The following is a 16,287-nucleotide window of genomic DNA, read 5'->3' on the forward strand; positions in this document are numbered from 1 at the left end:
ACTGATGGTAATAGAGTCTGTGGTTTCTCTAGGTGGTATGTTTTGGTCCTTCAACCATGTAGTTAGCCGTTCCTTGTGTTGTTTCATGACCCAATCATCGGAACGGCCATTTCTCTCCGCCATAATGATAGCCAAGTGTTCATCAATGTACGGTTGCATTAGTTGTGTACTCTATAAGACATTGTAATGCGTCCGACTCACCTCTTTGTAATCATGGTCGATGAACATTTTTCTACCACTGGTGCCCTTCCCAGCCAGCCTACCCTTGTGACGAGAATCGGGTTTACCAATCCCTTTCTGTACTTTTAGGTACTCTTGACAGCATTCGATGACTTCTTCAGTACTATAACCCTCTATCATGGAGCCCTCTAGGTATGCTCGATTATGCACGTATTGACTTAGAACCGACCTGAACTGCTCGTAGGACCACATTTCATGCAAGTAGCAAGGGCCCAGCGCCTGTATCTGATGAACCATGTGAATCATGAGATGTGGCATTATATCAAAAAAAGCAAGAGGTAAACACATCTCCAGTTGGTTTTGTATCTCCACCACTAATTCATGTAGGTCACTCAGCTCTTGCTTGCCAATCATCTTTTGTGAGATCTTCGAAAAGAAGTAGCACATGCGGGTGATGGCCATTTTCAAGAACTCTGGCTTTATAGCCCTGATTGCAATAGGTAGAAACACTGTCAGCATCACATGGCAATCGTGAGCCTTGCAGTGTGTTATTGACAAGTCCTTCATCGACACTAGCTTCTTAACATTTGCTGAAAACCCAGTTGGGACTTTGATCCCCCTCAGGAAAGTGCATATAGCTCTATTCTCGTATGGTGTTAGGTTGAAGCACGCCGCGGGCAGAGTGTATTTTCCATTAGCCCCAGGTATCGGGTGAAGCTATGGCATCATGTTTAGCTGCACCATGTCTTTCCATGCTTTCAGACCATCCTTTGACTTGCCTGTGTCCATCAAGGTAGCAATGAGACTCTCAAAGACATTCTTCTGCACATGCATAGCATCAATGGCATGGGGGACCTCCAAGTTTGGCCAATAAGGAAGATACTGAAAGAAGATCGATTATTTCTTGAAAGGTACGCCTTCGACAGGAGGCGTGCTTCTATCTCTATTCGTCCCATCTAGATTCTTCTTTCCATAGACGACACGTATGTTTTTCACCATTCTGTACACGTGTTCTCCGTTATGACGTCTCTCCGAAGGGGGTTCAATCTCCGAGGCATTGTCATAAAATCTAAAGAACAATTTGCTGCGGTACTTGTGACTTGTTTTTAAGAAGTGTTGGTTCCTTAGGTAAACTATCTTCTTGGATGCATCCAGGTACACCCATGTAGTACCATCCAAGCAAACCAAGCATCCCGTCTTTCCTTTGATCTGTCCAGACAAAGCAAACAATGCGGGGTAATCATTGGCAGTAACAAATATTATTGCTCTACATATGAAGTTCTTCTTTTGGAACGCATCGTACATCAGCTCCCCATGCCTGGTTGTTTAGGGCCAGAAATAAGAATAGTGAGGAGAAGGTCCCGTCTTGCATCAAAGGCTCGAGGAACACGTCTATATCAATGCCTGGTTGTTTAGGGCCAGAAATAAGAATAGTGAGGAGAAGGTACTTTCTCTTTTGACACAACCAAGTTGGGATGTTGTACATGGTCAAGATAACTGGCCATGTGTTGTGGTCGCTCATCCTCTCATTGAAGGGAATCATTCCATCGGTGCTCAAGCCAAACCTTACATTCCTTGGATCATCGCTGAATTCTTTGTGCTTCTCATCAAACCTTTGCCACTGACTATAATCAGCCGGGTGTGCAATCTTATCATCATCCACCTTGCGCTCATCATCCCACCATGTCATGAGTGCGGCTTCTTTAGGGTTTAGGAAGATACGTCTCAAGCGGTTGGTCACTGGCAGGTACCACATTACTAAGGTAGGAATTCTTCTCTGCTTTGCATCGTTGCCTAATGGAGTGTCCTCTAGGGGTTGAGTTCTTGTACCACCTTTTTTGGACCCTTCTTATTCCTCTTTTTCCCTATGAAGGCTTCGTTCCCACCGTAAAGGTCATTGTTCTTGTATCGGCTGGCCCCACACTGGGGACATTTATCCAATGACTTGAACGTTTCGCTATGAAAAAGTATACAGTGGTTGGGGCATGCACGGATTTTTTCAACTACCATTGTCGATGGACTTATGACCTTCTTCGTTTGGTATGTGTTGGCGGGAATTGAGTTTGGTTGTGGCAACACCCATGACAGGAGATACAATAGATCATTGAAACTACAGTCTGACCAGCCGTACTTAGCCTTCAGGATGAGCAACTCAAGCACAAAATGTAGCAATGTCCAATGTGTTAGACAGCCCTTTTCAACACCATATACAGTCTCCTTCGATGCTTTTGTTACCCTTTCCAAATTTTCTAGACCTTTCGGGCTATTTAGTAAAATCTTTGGTCCAAGGGCTCGAATCATGTCCTCCAAATCATCTTCATCCCCGACACATGCTCCATCATCATTATTGGCACCACCTTCGTCGTTACCATTCCAACCACCAGCATCACCACCTTGTTCATTGCCAAACTCAAAATCCATTCGTGCATCAAGCTCTGCTGAATATTGGGACAGAGATTTTATGGTTTCGTCGTCGTATTCGTCCTCATCCTCGTCGTTAACAATAACCGTTTCACCATGATGAATCCACACTATGTAGTCCTCAACAAATTCTCGCATAATCAAATGTGATCTGATGATAGTCACATCTGTCCATGCCATACGGTTCTTGCAATATTTACATGGGTAAATAATTGTATCCTTATTCTCTTTCAATGTTGTTGTATGCTTCTTTGTGGCTTCAATAAATTTATCCACTTCTTCACGGAAACCTGCCTTGAACCTTAACGAACCATACATCCAAGAGTTCTTGTACTCCATCTTTTACAACAACAACAAAACAAACATTAAAGGACTACTTATTCAAATATATATATAAATGAAACAAATTAATAATTACTTGAGAATAATTGTATATACTTCAGATATATATGAATATAAATCTAATATAATTACATGAAGCATACAAACACACCATGGTAGAGGAAAATTAATTGATGGCACATTTATCCATAAAAAAATAAAATACATATTTATTAATTACAATAAACAATTTTAAAGACAACAATTAGCAACAATTATACTTTACCCAATATCTTTCTTACAAACCCTAATCCAATTTCATCAAACATAAATTTACAAAAACAAAATTAATAAAAAAATCAAACCCTAGATCTAGATCCACATGCACATGAAATATCCATAAAACTAACTAATTATTCACTAAAATCAAGAAACATGGACCAAATAAGGGTATGATCTTATTCCCCTCCCTAATTTACCCTAGTACATTTAAAACTTGGGTCTAATTTGCTTCATAAGTAGCTCAAGCACTATAGAAGAGAGAGAGAAACAAAACTCTATTTACTCACTAACCAACCATTAAAACTTCAAAAAAAAGTGTGGAATAGCATTTTCTTACATTCTACAACCTCTCCACCAAAGGATTTGAGATCAAAACATTTCCCCCTTAGTACAACAATTTTTGAAAGGTGCCCAAGGCCTCTCCATCTTTCTTTCACGGGTTGGAGTGAGTGACCCGAGGAGGAAGAAGGTGATGCAGCTGTTTTATATGTGGGTCATTTGTAGGAGTGGCTGGTGATTGAGCCGCCCCTACAAATCGGAGCTATATATACGGGGGCATTTGTAGGGGGCTCAATCACCAGCCGACCCTACAAATAGCAACTCCAGGGGCGGCTGGTGATTGAGCCGCCCCTACAAATTAGACCCCATTTGTAGGGGCGGCTCGTATCACCAGCCGCCCCTGTTGTTCCATTTGTAGGGGTGGCTGGTGTCTGGGTACCCGAGCACGCCACTATAGAGACGGCTCCATCACCAGCAGTCCCTATAAAAAATTTGAACCGTTGCTCAAAATCGTTTTTTACGTATCAGCGCACATCCCTGAAACAGACCGATCGACTGAGGAAACAAAAAATTCGTGGAGAAATCAAGGGCAACCAGAAACACCACGAGACCATGCAATCTCCACGGTTCATCACTCAACAGCGCGCTGTTTTGTCCGTCCATCAAACGTTCTGATCACCGACGGGGTCGTCCATGTCCTCATCCGTGGGTGTCTTTACCAGAGCTCCGGTGTCCCCAACCGCGGGCAGCTCCGGCCTCTGCATCCTCTCCGGCATGGTCTCCATCCCCGTGTAGGACAGGAGGAGCCAGACGTAGGAGAGGTACTCGCCGCCTTTGCCCAGGCTCTTGGCATGCAGGTACCCGCGGGCCGCGGCAGCGGCCGGCGGAGAAGCAGAACATCTCCACCCACACGCCCTGGATCACCGCCCACATCTGCTTGTCATCGGCGTGCTCCTTGCCTCGAATCATTAGCATGAGGTCTTTGAGCTTCTCCTCCTTTCCCACCTGCTCGATGACCTCCTCAGCCGTCTTGGTGAACTCCTTGACCGCGACCACCGTCTTCTCCTCTTCCTGGACGAACTCTGCCATCTTCTTGGCAGATTACAAGAGGTCCGTGATCTTCTCCTCCTCCTTCGTTCGCTTCTTTTTTCTCTCCTCGCTGATGAACTTCTCTGCCTCGCTGATGAAGTTCTCTGCCTCCCTGATGAACACCGCCGCCATCTCCTTGAAAGTCTTCTTGCCGCCCTCCGTGAGTTGGTCTGCCTTGTTGTGTTATCGACGTCGATGATCAGTTGGTCTGCCTTCTCCCTGGCAGAACGCACGACCGCCCTTAAGTTCTTCCACTTCTGGATGAAGTCCTGTTTCTTGTCCTCAGCAAATTCCATGAGCTCGTGGGCGACCGCCCAGGCCTTGTGAACAAGATCTTCCGAGCCGAGACCGAGACCGAGACCGATGGTGGGCTTCACTTTCTGGATCACCTTCCGCACCATCTCGTTCCTGGCCCTTGGTGGAGGTGCTTTCTTCTCCGTCGGCTCTACCTCTACCGTTTCCTCATCCTCTGGCGGCGGCTTGAGCATTTTACTGAGCTCGTGGTAGGTTGCCCTGAAGAGCCTGCACCTTTGCACCAGGGATCAGCATCTCCGGCTTCACGAACAGCAGGTACGCCATGTAGTTGGACACCATCCTGCTGTGGCGGGTGGCGTCGTTGCCGGTGTCCACGTGGTCGAAGTAGCAGAACTCCGTGGAGAGGTACCAGACGAGGACGCTGTCGTCGAAGGGCATCCGGAGGCTCTCCTCGATGGCCCTCCGGCCGCGGCATCCCTCCCTGTCCAGAGTCCGCTGGCCGCGGATGTCGTTGAACTGCCGGTAGGCTCCCACACTGGCAGTTGGAGTAGGCTTCAATATGTAATCCTTCCACCCGCCGGCGACGTGGTCGTAGACGAGGCTGGTGACGCCGAGGGACGGCTCGGGCAGCTGTTGCTTGGTTTGCTTGGACCCTGGCCCCCAGCAGGTGGGCGAGACCCCAGAACCATGGGTGCTTCTCGTTGCGGGTAAAGATGGCAACGGGTCGGGTCAATAGTCCACGGACCCGCACCCGAGACCCGACAACACTACCCGAACCCGACCCAAAACCTGTGACGGGTGAAGATCTGCCCCCGGCCCCGAACCCGGCGGGTCCCCGAAACCCGCGAACTTTACAACAATTGTGCCGCATATGAAGTACTAAACGTCTGAAATGAAGATAACAAGCACCCATGGTCAAGCACATGCACAATTACGTCTGAATTGGAGATAATTAACATGCACTCAAGGTCATTCCATTGTCCATGAACAATTAAAAAATTTAAAACAATCCAAGGCCAATGGCCCAAGGCAAGTGCACGTGCATGAGCATACTGCAGTACCAGACTACCAGTAGAGTACTATAGTTTCTTGAAACGTAAAAATGAGAATAGGACTATTAATATACTATTATATAGAGTAAATTGCACTACAGGTACCTAAACTATTTGGTGTTTCACAGATGGGTACTCCAACTAAAAAACGTAACTTCTGGGTACTGGAACTATACTTTTTGGTATCCAACGGTCCAAACCTGGTCACGCAGGTGCTAGCATCCGACGTGGGCACGCCACCGTGGACAATGGACGCTGGCCCCTTGGCATTTTTATGATAACCCCTCCCCCAATCCAGGCGTGACGCCACCTCCTTCTGCTTCTGCGGTCTCAGCGGCGCGGCAGTGGCCGGCCAGGAGTCCAGGCCCATGAGGTGCGCGATGACGCCCGGGGCGGCCCCATCGGCCGGGTGCTGCGCCGTAGGCCGCAGCGGCGGCGTCGGGGAAGCAGGAGGCGGGCACGGGAGCCTGCGTGGGGAGGAGCAGAGGGAGGCAGCGTGGGAAGAAAAGCCTGGGCTTGCGGGCAAGGCGGCGGTGCCCAGCGAGCAGATGTAGGTGCACGCGCAGCTCCCTGCAGCACCGCGCCCACGTCGACGGCGGCAGCGCTCGCTCGCCATGGGACAGGCGGAGCAGAGCTCCCGCTCGCACGCACCGCGCACGCCGCCACAGGCGAGCTGCCGTTGGGAACCATGCCCTACCTGCGGCCGCGCAGCGCGCGCGCCAGGGCCCCACCGGTGGCTGCCCTCGCCGAGGTCGCGGCACCACCTCTTCCTGTCCCCTGCCTCGCCGCCTTCGTCTCCTCCTTCATCGCACCCGCCAGGTTCGTGCGCCTGCCTCTGCCTGGATCGGCGGAAACGCCACCGCCACTGCACTGCTCCTTGGACGGCCCGGAGAAGGAATTGTTGCGGCCTGCGTCCGTCGGTGACCCGCGCGGCACCCACTTCTCATTCTAGAAGGTCGCACGCATCGCTAGCATTTGTCGGGGAAACTGCCGCGAGATACCAATGTCTAGGGAGACTGGCTTCGCTCTCTCGCCTAGGGCGTTGGCCATGGCGGTGCGCCCCGATGAGGCCACGGGCAGGATCCCGCTGTTCCTGTTTGCGACTGTGGGGACCACCCCGACTGCGGCGGTCGACCCTCTCCGCGGGCTGTGCGCCGCCGTGGCATGGCGAGGCGTGTGGGTGCACTTGGACGCGGCCTACCAAGCATCGCGAGCATGTGCCCGGAGCTCCGCCATGTCGTCGTGGGCGCCGAGGCAGTGGACTCGTTCAGCACCAACCCACACAGGTGGCTCCTCGCCAACATGGACTACTGCGCGCTCTAGGTGCGGAGTCCGGCGGCGCTAACGGCCACGCTCGGCACCGACCACGACGTGATCCTCAAGGACCCGGCGGCTTCCTCTCTCTGCTCAAGCGCCGAGGGAGATTGGGGAAAGAGACGACGGGAAGTGAGAGAGTGAGTGAGAAGAGTCAGGATTGGGGGAGGGGGTTATCACAAAAATGCCAAGGGGCCAGCATCTACTGTCCACGGTGGCATGTCCACGTCGGATGCTGGTGCCTGCGTGGCCAGGTTTGTACCGTTGGATACCAAAAAGTATAGTTCCAGTACCCAGAAGTTACGTTTTTTAGTCGGAGTACCCATCTGTGAAACATCCAATAGTTTAGGTACCAACGGTGCAATTTACTCTATTATATAAATAAGAATTTTCAGAAGGCCTTCATCTTCATTTCATGCCATCATCGTCAATCATCATCATTCATCAATAACCGTGGAAGCTGGTACATCCTGCAAAGTAAAGATACAGAGAATAGATCAGTATATATACTATATATTATATAGAACTAAATCATCGATTCATCACAACTAGAATATGGAAAAATAATAGGAATACCATTTCTTCCTCTTCTTCATCAAGACAAGTCATCAAAGCACTAACAAAACAAGACTGAGACCCTACAGTGCCAAAGTGTTTATAAATTAGATATTAGTACTTACAAGAAATAAACATGTTCACTTGCAATTATGCAATAGATCACAGATCATTTACCTATCATGTCGGCACGAGACCAAGCTTGCATACACATAAGTGCTTCTACCATTGATGGTGCAAGCCTACTGCGATGTGGACTGATTATTCTCCCACTAGTACTGAAGACTGATTCAGATGCCACTGTTGTCACTAGAATAGCAAGGACATCACGTGTAATTTTTCGCAAAGTAGGATATTTGAGTCCAGCATGTTGCCACCACATTATGATATCCAGCTCTTGTGTCCTAGGCAGCAATGGCTCCTCCAAGTACAAATCCAACTCTGTGCGTACATAAGTGGAGGTCACTGTTGGTTGCTTTGATATGTAATCATCAAAAGCGTCAATCCAATCTTCACCATCCATGGTTTGAGTACTTCTTAGCCTAGTTTGAGTACCATCGGTTGTGGCAACATCCTCCATTGGATCTTGGTATTCCAATACCAAATTGCATAGCATATCCTTCACTTTGTGAACAGCATCCTTTGATGTACTTTCATTGCCATGTATTTTATTAAAAAGAGCACTCAACAGCTGTAATTTGTACCTGGGATCTAGGACAGCCGCAACAGCCATTAAACCATGGACATCTGACCAATATTTGTTGAACTTTGCTTTCATTCTAGTAGACATTTCTTCTACCTTGGGTATACCACTATTTGTCCACTTCCTAATAGTCAAATAAATGTTTGTGATCTTAGGAAAGAAAAGGTTGGCTGTGACATATTTAGTGCCTGATAGTAACTCTGTTACATCATAAAACATCTTTAATCTATCACAAACATCCCTAGCAAACTTCCAATCTTCTGCTTTTGGAACACATGGAGCTTTGGAAGCCAAGCGTTCAAAAACATCTTGATACAAAAGTGCATTGCTAAGCATAGTATATGTGGAATTCCATCTAGTTTTGCAATCAAGAGCTATTCTTTTTTCATATTTGCCTTTCATTTGCACTGCCATTTTCTCAAATTTTTCATGTCTTTTAGGAGTGGCTGACCAAAATCCAACACTGTCACGTATACTGTCAATCCCCTTCTCCATGACACTCATTCCATCTTTCACAATTAAATTTAATATGTGGGCAGCACAATGCATATGAACTAATTGACCATTCAACATACAAGAAGAGAGTGGCAACTTGCCTTGCATGACAGCCATGTTCTTTGCAAGATCATCATTAGTAGTTCCAATCATTTGCTTGACAAGGTTGTCATTGACGCTGCAATTATCAAGAGTAATGGTGGACAAATTTCTCTCAATGTGCCAATCTAGCAGGACTTCATGAAGAACATCAGTGATGACTTCTGCTGTATGTGGGGCTGGAACATAAATGAACCTACAAAAAAAAATACAACATAATGAGGAACACATGAAAAACAAGGCAGCCATTTATGAACACAAACTTGATTAATACAATATTACCTAATAAGTAAGCTTTTCAACTTCCAGTCATCATCAAGAAAATGTGCTATCACAGCCATGTAGCCCTTTTTTTGATGGTTTGCAGTCCACAGATCAGTAGTAACAGCAACATGGGAACTCAATTTTCTGAAGTACTTCACCATATTCTCTTTCTGTAATTCATACATTGTGAAAATGTCCTTCCTGATTGTGTTTCTAGACACTACTTTGAATAGTGGTTGTAACGCAGCACAAAACTTTTTAAATCCAACATGGTCAACCATAGAAAGAGGGTACTCATGGACAATAATCATAAGGGCAAGTTCCTTCCTAGCAACATCTTGATCAAAGACATATTTTTCAATAGTGACAGTCCCATCTTACTGGTTTGGAGTTAACTTAAGAGTAGACTGTTGTAGACCTTTTCTACAAGATCTATCGTCACAAATTTGAAGATGTTTTTTCAAACTGTTTGTACCATTTCTTGTCTCTCCTGATAACAATTTCTTGCACCATTGGCATTTAGCTTTCCAAACCCCATTTACCTCAATCCTATCAAACTCTAACCAAACTTCAGATTTTAGCTTTCTCTTACTACCAACACGAACATCATCATCTATCTGTATCACATCTTCAGTACCTGCTGGTCCACCTGGACCTGCTACTGTAGCCAAATCAGATGGAGGTGCAGCCGAGTCACCTGTTCCTATCAAGGCAGTCGCACGTGCACGGGTAACAGCACCAGATCCACTGGTACCTTGCGTAGCCATTGCCCCTGCCTGGAAGAAAATACATCATTAATTCATTATCGACTATTGACAAATGACGAACAGATACATAGACCAGTGGCAGTCAAATCGTCTCTCTCACCGTGGATCCATGACCCTGTGCAGCGTGGTACGGCACGAACGGATGGACGGTAGAGCAGAGACAGCTTGGCGCGTCCGGCGTCCGGCGTCCGGCGGAGTCACGGACAGCGGCTGCGGCGCTGCCGAGATAAAACCCTAAACCTATGAGAGTGTGCAGAGAGCGGCGGAATGTGAAGGGCCAACACGAGACGACGATCGACGACTCGACTACTGGAGGCGAGACTAGGAGTCGAGGAGATTCACTTGTATATACACGTCAACATGTAAATGGGCCACCACTTGATGGGCTTTTTTAATCCTGACACTTTCGGGTCCCCGATGGGTACCCACGGGGGAGACCTCAAACCCGCACCCGCCCCGCCCCGTTTTGGGTACCCGAACCCGCAAACCCACGGGGCAAAAACTGCACCCGCACCCACCCCCACTGGGTCTGAAACCCGCGGGTTTCGGGCCCAAGCCCGACCTGCTGCCATCTTTAGTTGCGGGCGAGGTAGCCGACGAGGTTGTAGGGGGCGAGCTGGTCGTCGGGCGGCGGCAGGCCCGACGCCACGACCAGGCACGCCGAGACGAACTCCAGCGCGGCGGTGCAGCCGAGCAGGACGTAGGTGACGACGACGTCGGCGCGGTCGTACACGCCGCGGTGGCACGTCTGGAACAGGCCGATGACCACGAACGTCACCAGCGCGATGGCGGCACGCAGCAGGCCGCCGAAGCTCGCCTTGTGCTTGGTGTAGAGGCGGTCGAACGCCTTGGACAGGGACGAGCGCACCAGGCCGTGCACGTCGGCTCTCGCGTTGCGCGGCGCCACGAGCTGCAGGTTCCGCAGCCGGATGGAGTAGGGGTGGCCGAGGTCCACGAAGAGGTGGTACGGCTGGTCGGCCACCTCGTCATCGAAGAGCTCCCCAGGCTGGGGCCCCGGGTTGGCGACGGTCTCGGCTGCGGCCTGCACGCACGTACTCCTCCTGCGAGTAGATGTCCTTCTGCTTCTGCGGCCTGTCGTCTCCGTCGAGGGTTGCTTCCAGCCGTGAGTCGGAGGAGTTCATGATGCTCGCCACCGTCACATTCTTGAGGGCCCATGGCTTCTCCAGGCACTTGAGGATGCCGGGGACGAAGAGCAGGATCGCTGCTCGCAGCAGTATCATATCACCTTACCACCATGACTTGCGGAAAACGTAGATGGCGACGGTGATCTGGCACGTGCATAGGCAAATGAGTCCTAAGCAGTGTTCCTCAAGGCACTATTGGGCGTTTGCCTAGGCATGCTTAAGCGCTAGGCGGAGGGGCATCGCCTGGCCTAAGGGTGTAGGCGGAGGATAGGCGACATGCTTGCAGATCCCTAGCGGCACTGCGTGAGGGAGTGACGGCTGGTGGCGGCGGAGGCGGCAAGCGCGGCCGGGAGGAGAATATTGGTGGGTGCGGCCAGGTAGGGACTTTAGGTGGTGGCAGAGCAGGCGGGGATGTTGCGCGGCGGCGGCGGAGAAGCAGGGACAATGGGCTAGGCGGACGAGACAGGGACCTAGGGCAGCGAGAAGCGCGGAGGAGGCAGGGATGTGGGCAACGGGCGGCGATTCCAGTTGCAACTTGGAGTCGTGCAGCCAAGCTTGGAGCAGCAAATGGATAAGGTGAGAGGTGAGGTGAGGTTAGGGATCATCGGATCAGGCTTGCTGATCAGATTTGGGCTTGTGCTGCTTTTATGGGCCTTCCTAATATAACTCTTGGCCCACTGATCTCTTGTTTCTTCTTTTCTTTTAGACTTTTAGAGATAAATATGCATGGATATGAAACGCCTAGGCAAGGGTCACCGTCTAGAGAATGCCTAGTGCCTTTTGTAACTGGTCATAACTCATATATATACTTCGGCCTTATCTAACTAAAATATTATTAGCCTTTTTTCTATTTTTATAATAATATAGCGTGCATGTAGCTTGAGATTCAAAATTAATATTTGGTGAACACTTATATTCTAAAATATTTATACTGTAATTACATATCAAGATTCAAACTTTACTATATTTGACTAAGAATTTAGTCAACAATTTTCAACTATTGCAATACAAACTTAATATAATTAGATATTTAGATTTGTAATCAAATTTAATATCAAATAATCATAAGCGATATAATACAAAGTAATGAATGGTCAAAATGTAGTTTGGGAGACCATGGCATGCCAAATTATATCTTACTAACAAATGTGCCCGTGCGTTGCAACGGGAACAAATAAATCCTTATACGTCAGAATTGTATTAAAAATAAGAAAAAATTATTTATTGTGTACATATAATTGTACAGTCTGTTTACTGAATTTACGACTTCCATGTAAAATGACCTAACACAATAGCACTATGTATTGTATGCTTTGAATTTTACATGAAGTAAAACAGGTTCGTGTAGCAAAATTTCACAGCTGACATTTGATCGAGTAGGCTTTTCTCATGTGATACAACTTTTCAGATGCTAGAAAATTAACATATAGTACATTTTTACTTTGTTACTTCAATATCACCAACGAAACATGGTTCAAGAACTTATAAATTATTTATCAAAGTATTATTTGATTTTATATTCATGAGATGATCAGCTGACATGTGCGTCATATATTCACAGTTTTGCCATATATTCCCAGTCACCATTAACACTTAGAGATTTATAGTTGATCACCTGTTTTCATTTTAATTCCGTTGCAAAAAGTAAGTCAAAGTGAGCCGCAAAGTACCAGGTTTAGATTGTATATCACAATTGAGGTCGACGTAGGCCGACGCTCCATCCACGAAGCATTGATGCTAACATTGCACCACCATACTATCCAATGTAAAACATGTGTTAGTCACAATGATTTTTGTGATCATTAATAGAGATACTTTTGGTTTAAATGACATGGTTCAACAAAAAGATACATTTAGCTCCGTTCCAGCGCATCAGTTGCAATGCTCCAGCAGGAGCCCTCGGTTTACAATCTTAGATCATCTCCACCAAATCTCTCATATTGTATCTTCTATTAAGAGAGTGTCCTAAAATCAATATATGATAAATAACACGTACACTTAGAACTAGTCGATCCTTAATTTTCATATTCATCCTTTGAAAACCGAAACGAAAATACCATCAAATAGGGGCATGAAAACCATAATTGCCCATCAGTCATCATCATTGTGACCTGACTAAAGTAATGCCGCTGCAAAACATGTGTTAGTCACAATGATTTTTGTGATCATTAATAGCAAAAAAAAACAAATTAGGGGCCACATGCTTTTGAAGTTCTCACAATTTAAAACTCAAAATTTTCAAACGATCTCGAATGGAAAAATGACCAAAACCAAAGTTATAGATCTCGATGAGAACTACAACTTTATAGTTGATGACTTTTTCATTTGAAATCGTTTGTGGTGCTAAAATTATGTTTTAAGTTCTCACAATTTGAAATTCAAATTTGTGAAACGACCTCCGATGGTGAAACAACCAAAACCAAAGTTGTAGATCTCGATAAGAACTACAACTTTGTAGTTAATGACTTTTCCATTTGAATTTGTTTAGGGTCCTAAATATTCATTTCAAAATCCTACGAGGGAAATGTATATGCACTATAAGTACCAGTCACTTTAGGTTGGAGTGGTTAAGGGAGCTACGTATGAGGGTACAAGTCTCAGGTTCAAATAACACCTCTTCAGATTAGAAATCTTTTGGTCTGGTTTTGGAATTTTTTGGGAACTCTAGTTTTGGGATTTCTCGAAAATCCATCACCACTGGTTCGAACCAACGATGATAACCGTTCTTATCATCAATGAATTTCACTAAAAAACTCTAGTTTTGGAATTTCTCGAAACTCCATCACGACTGGTTCGAACCAACGATGATAACCTTTCTTATCATCAATGAATTTCACTAAATCACTACCGAGGGGCCAAACCTGGCGGTGATGATGGGTTTGGAACCTTTGGTGATGGGTAACCTGTAGTAGTATAGTGGACTTTTTTTAGTAAAAAGCAGCTACGAGTTTTATGCTTTAGAGAGTGAAGTGAAGGGACACACAGATAGTGAGAGAGGGTACCATGGACCATGAAAAAATTAAGAGAAAATTTTACTCTTTAATATTAGTATAGATATAGTAGAGATATAAATTTACAGACTTAGGGGAGGGGTGTAAGTTACAAATTATATGATAACTTGTCCTTTTGCCCAGTCCTAATCAATTGCTTATTGCCCGCAGGCAGAATATGATCTGCTAGTATATAATTGTCAGGATTGGGCACATGGACAGAACAAATGATGATACAACACTGACCTGGTATTACGTATACTTTATTTGTAACTCTGTATAACACCTATGGCCTTTTACTACTTTTTAGGAGCTCAGGTGAGATCTGCGATCTCTGCGTTACGAGACAAAACTACCGTTGGACAACAGGGTGGCTGCTGCCCAAATCAACAACACGGCATCAAACAAACTGTTACATCTTACAAGAAGAAACCCATGTGTGAGTTACAGGATCTTGTTACACGCCGGTTCGTACTCGAATTCCTCGGAAACTCTGGAAAGCATGCACGGATGTCTACGCTGAATTTGGTATTGTTCTTTGACTTCCCACGCAGTTTTTTGCAACAATATTTTGAGTGTTGTATAACCTCCTTCCCGGCGGAAAATGTGAAAATGTGACACGTTTTGGCCGTCAACCAAACACGCCCTAGGCTCGGTGTTTTGCTTCAGGTTTGGTCACGGGGGTCACTAACCAAGAATAATAATGCAATTATTTTTTACAATTCTTTGAAAATCCTCATCAACTCCATGTTCCCAATTGTACAACTTGGCAATAATTTTCGACATTTCTTCGAAAATTCCAATCCACTCCACGTTCCCCACTGTACAGCTTGGCAAGTTCATAACACTCACAAGCCACACTATCACAGGCACCAGTAATTGCCCACGCTTCACTTCACACTTTCACACTGGTATGCCATTGACGAGCGCGAGGGCGTTGCTGGTGTACTGCTTCACGGCCGCCACGCCGGCGGTGACCTCCTTCCCCGCGGACGAAGAAGCCGCGGCGGCGCCAGCTTCCACCAATCCATCGGCGCACGTCCCCTCGTTGGCCATAGCGGCGCTGAGCCACGTCTTGGCGTTGGACACCTCCCACCTGGCCTGCCTGCTGCTGCTCATCCCACCTCCTGCCACGGACGACGACGACGACGTCGTGCCGGCGGCGGCGGCCGGCTCCAGCTTGGTGAGCTCGGCCGACGACTGCCTCGCGAGGCTCGCCGCGGCGGAGATCGTGCTCGCGCAGTCACGCAGTGCGGCGATCTCGCTTGGCCGCCCACCGCCTCCCTCTCCCTCTGCCGGTGACGTCTCAGCGCCGCCGCCGCCGTGCCGGAGGATGTCCTTGACGCGGGCGGAGAGGGCGCGGAGGCGCGCCGCCGCGACGTCGGCGGCGACGCGCGCGAGACGGGCGGGGTTTTCCTGGACCTCGGATGCGTATGGGAGGAGGGAGTCGTAGCAGAGCGCCGGGTACAGCGTGGTGGCGCAGCGTGCGCGGAGGAAGGACGCCGCCGCCGGCGATGGACTCTCGGTCGCTGCGCTCGGTGCGGATGATGCCGCTGTTGTGTGCGTGCTAGCGCCTCGTGATGCCGCGGCAGCCACGGTGAACACGATGAGGACGAGGTGGCGGCGGAGGTGGTGGATAGTGAGGGCCGCTCGAGGTTGTGGCGCCGCCATGGGTCCAGTGACGTTTGTCTAACTGATCAGTGTGGGAGGGAGACTCGGAGTTGATGACTTGTGTCATGCATATGAAATGAGGCGGCTTTGAAACTTAAAAAGATTTATTTATAAGAGCTGATAGCTGCTTGACATACTTATCTGGCAATCACGATGTCTGGATAGCAATTATCTACCATTTTATCCTCGTGGGAATAAAATGTACGAAAGTGGGTAGCAGGGTAGGAAGCCCTCTTACTCTATTCACAATTTATAGGTCGTGGCTAGCGCCCGGACGCGCGCGTCCAAACGAGCGCGCAGCCCACCCCCGTCCGTCTTTGCCCCAACCACGAGTGCGCTCCGCTCCGCCTTTATGCCCGTCGGTCCTTCCTCTGACCCCCTCCTCTCTCTCTCCGACTCTCCGCG

At 47.8% G+C, this 16,287-nt stretch overlaps 1 protein-coding gene and 1 pseudogene across 1 annotated transcript; both read right to left on the bottom strand.

Annotated features, from left to right (window-relative positions):
• Window positions 1-4,145: 4,145 nt before the first annotated feature.
• On the bottom strand, window positions 4,146-14,997 carry LOC136480137 (uncharacterized; annotated as a pseudogene).
• Window positions 14,998-15,046: 49 nt separating this feature from the next.
• LOC136482225 (21 kDa protein-like) lies at window positions 15,047-15,929 on the bottom strand. The gene has a single exon (XM_066479455.1). It carries the CDS (start codon window positions 15,880-15,882, stop codon window positions 15,115-15,117), a length of 768 nt encoding a protein of 255 aa, XP_066335552.1. The 5' UTR covers window positions 15,883-15,929; the 3' UTR covers window positions 15,047-15,114.
• Window positions 15,930-16,287: the final 358 nt, after the last annotated feature.

Source organism: Miscanthus floridulus, chromosome 9, assembly GCF_019320115.1.
Source record: "Miscanthus floridulus cultivar M001 chromosome 9, ASM1932011v1, whole genome shotgun sequence".
Taxonomy (NCBI): Eukaryota; Viridiplantae; Streptophyta; class Magnoliopsida; order Poales; family Poaceae; genus Miscanthus; species Miscanthus floridulus.

What these genes read in the sequence shown, in the direction of transcription:
- LOC136482225 (XM_066479455.1), bottom strand. Translation starts at nt 15,882, where the DNA reads ATGGCGGCGCCACAACCTCGAGCGGCCCTCACTATCCACCACCTCCGC.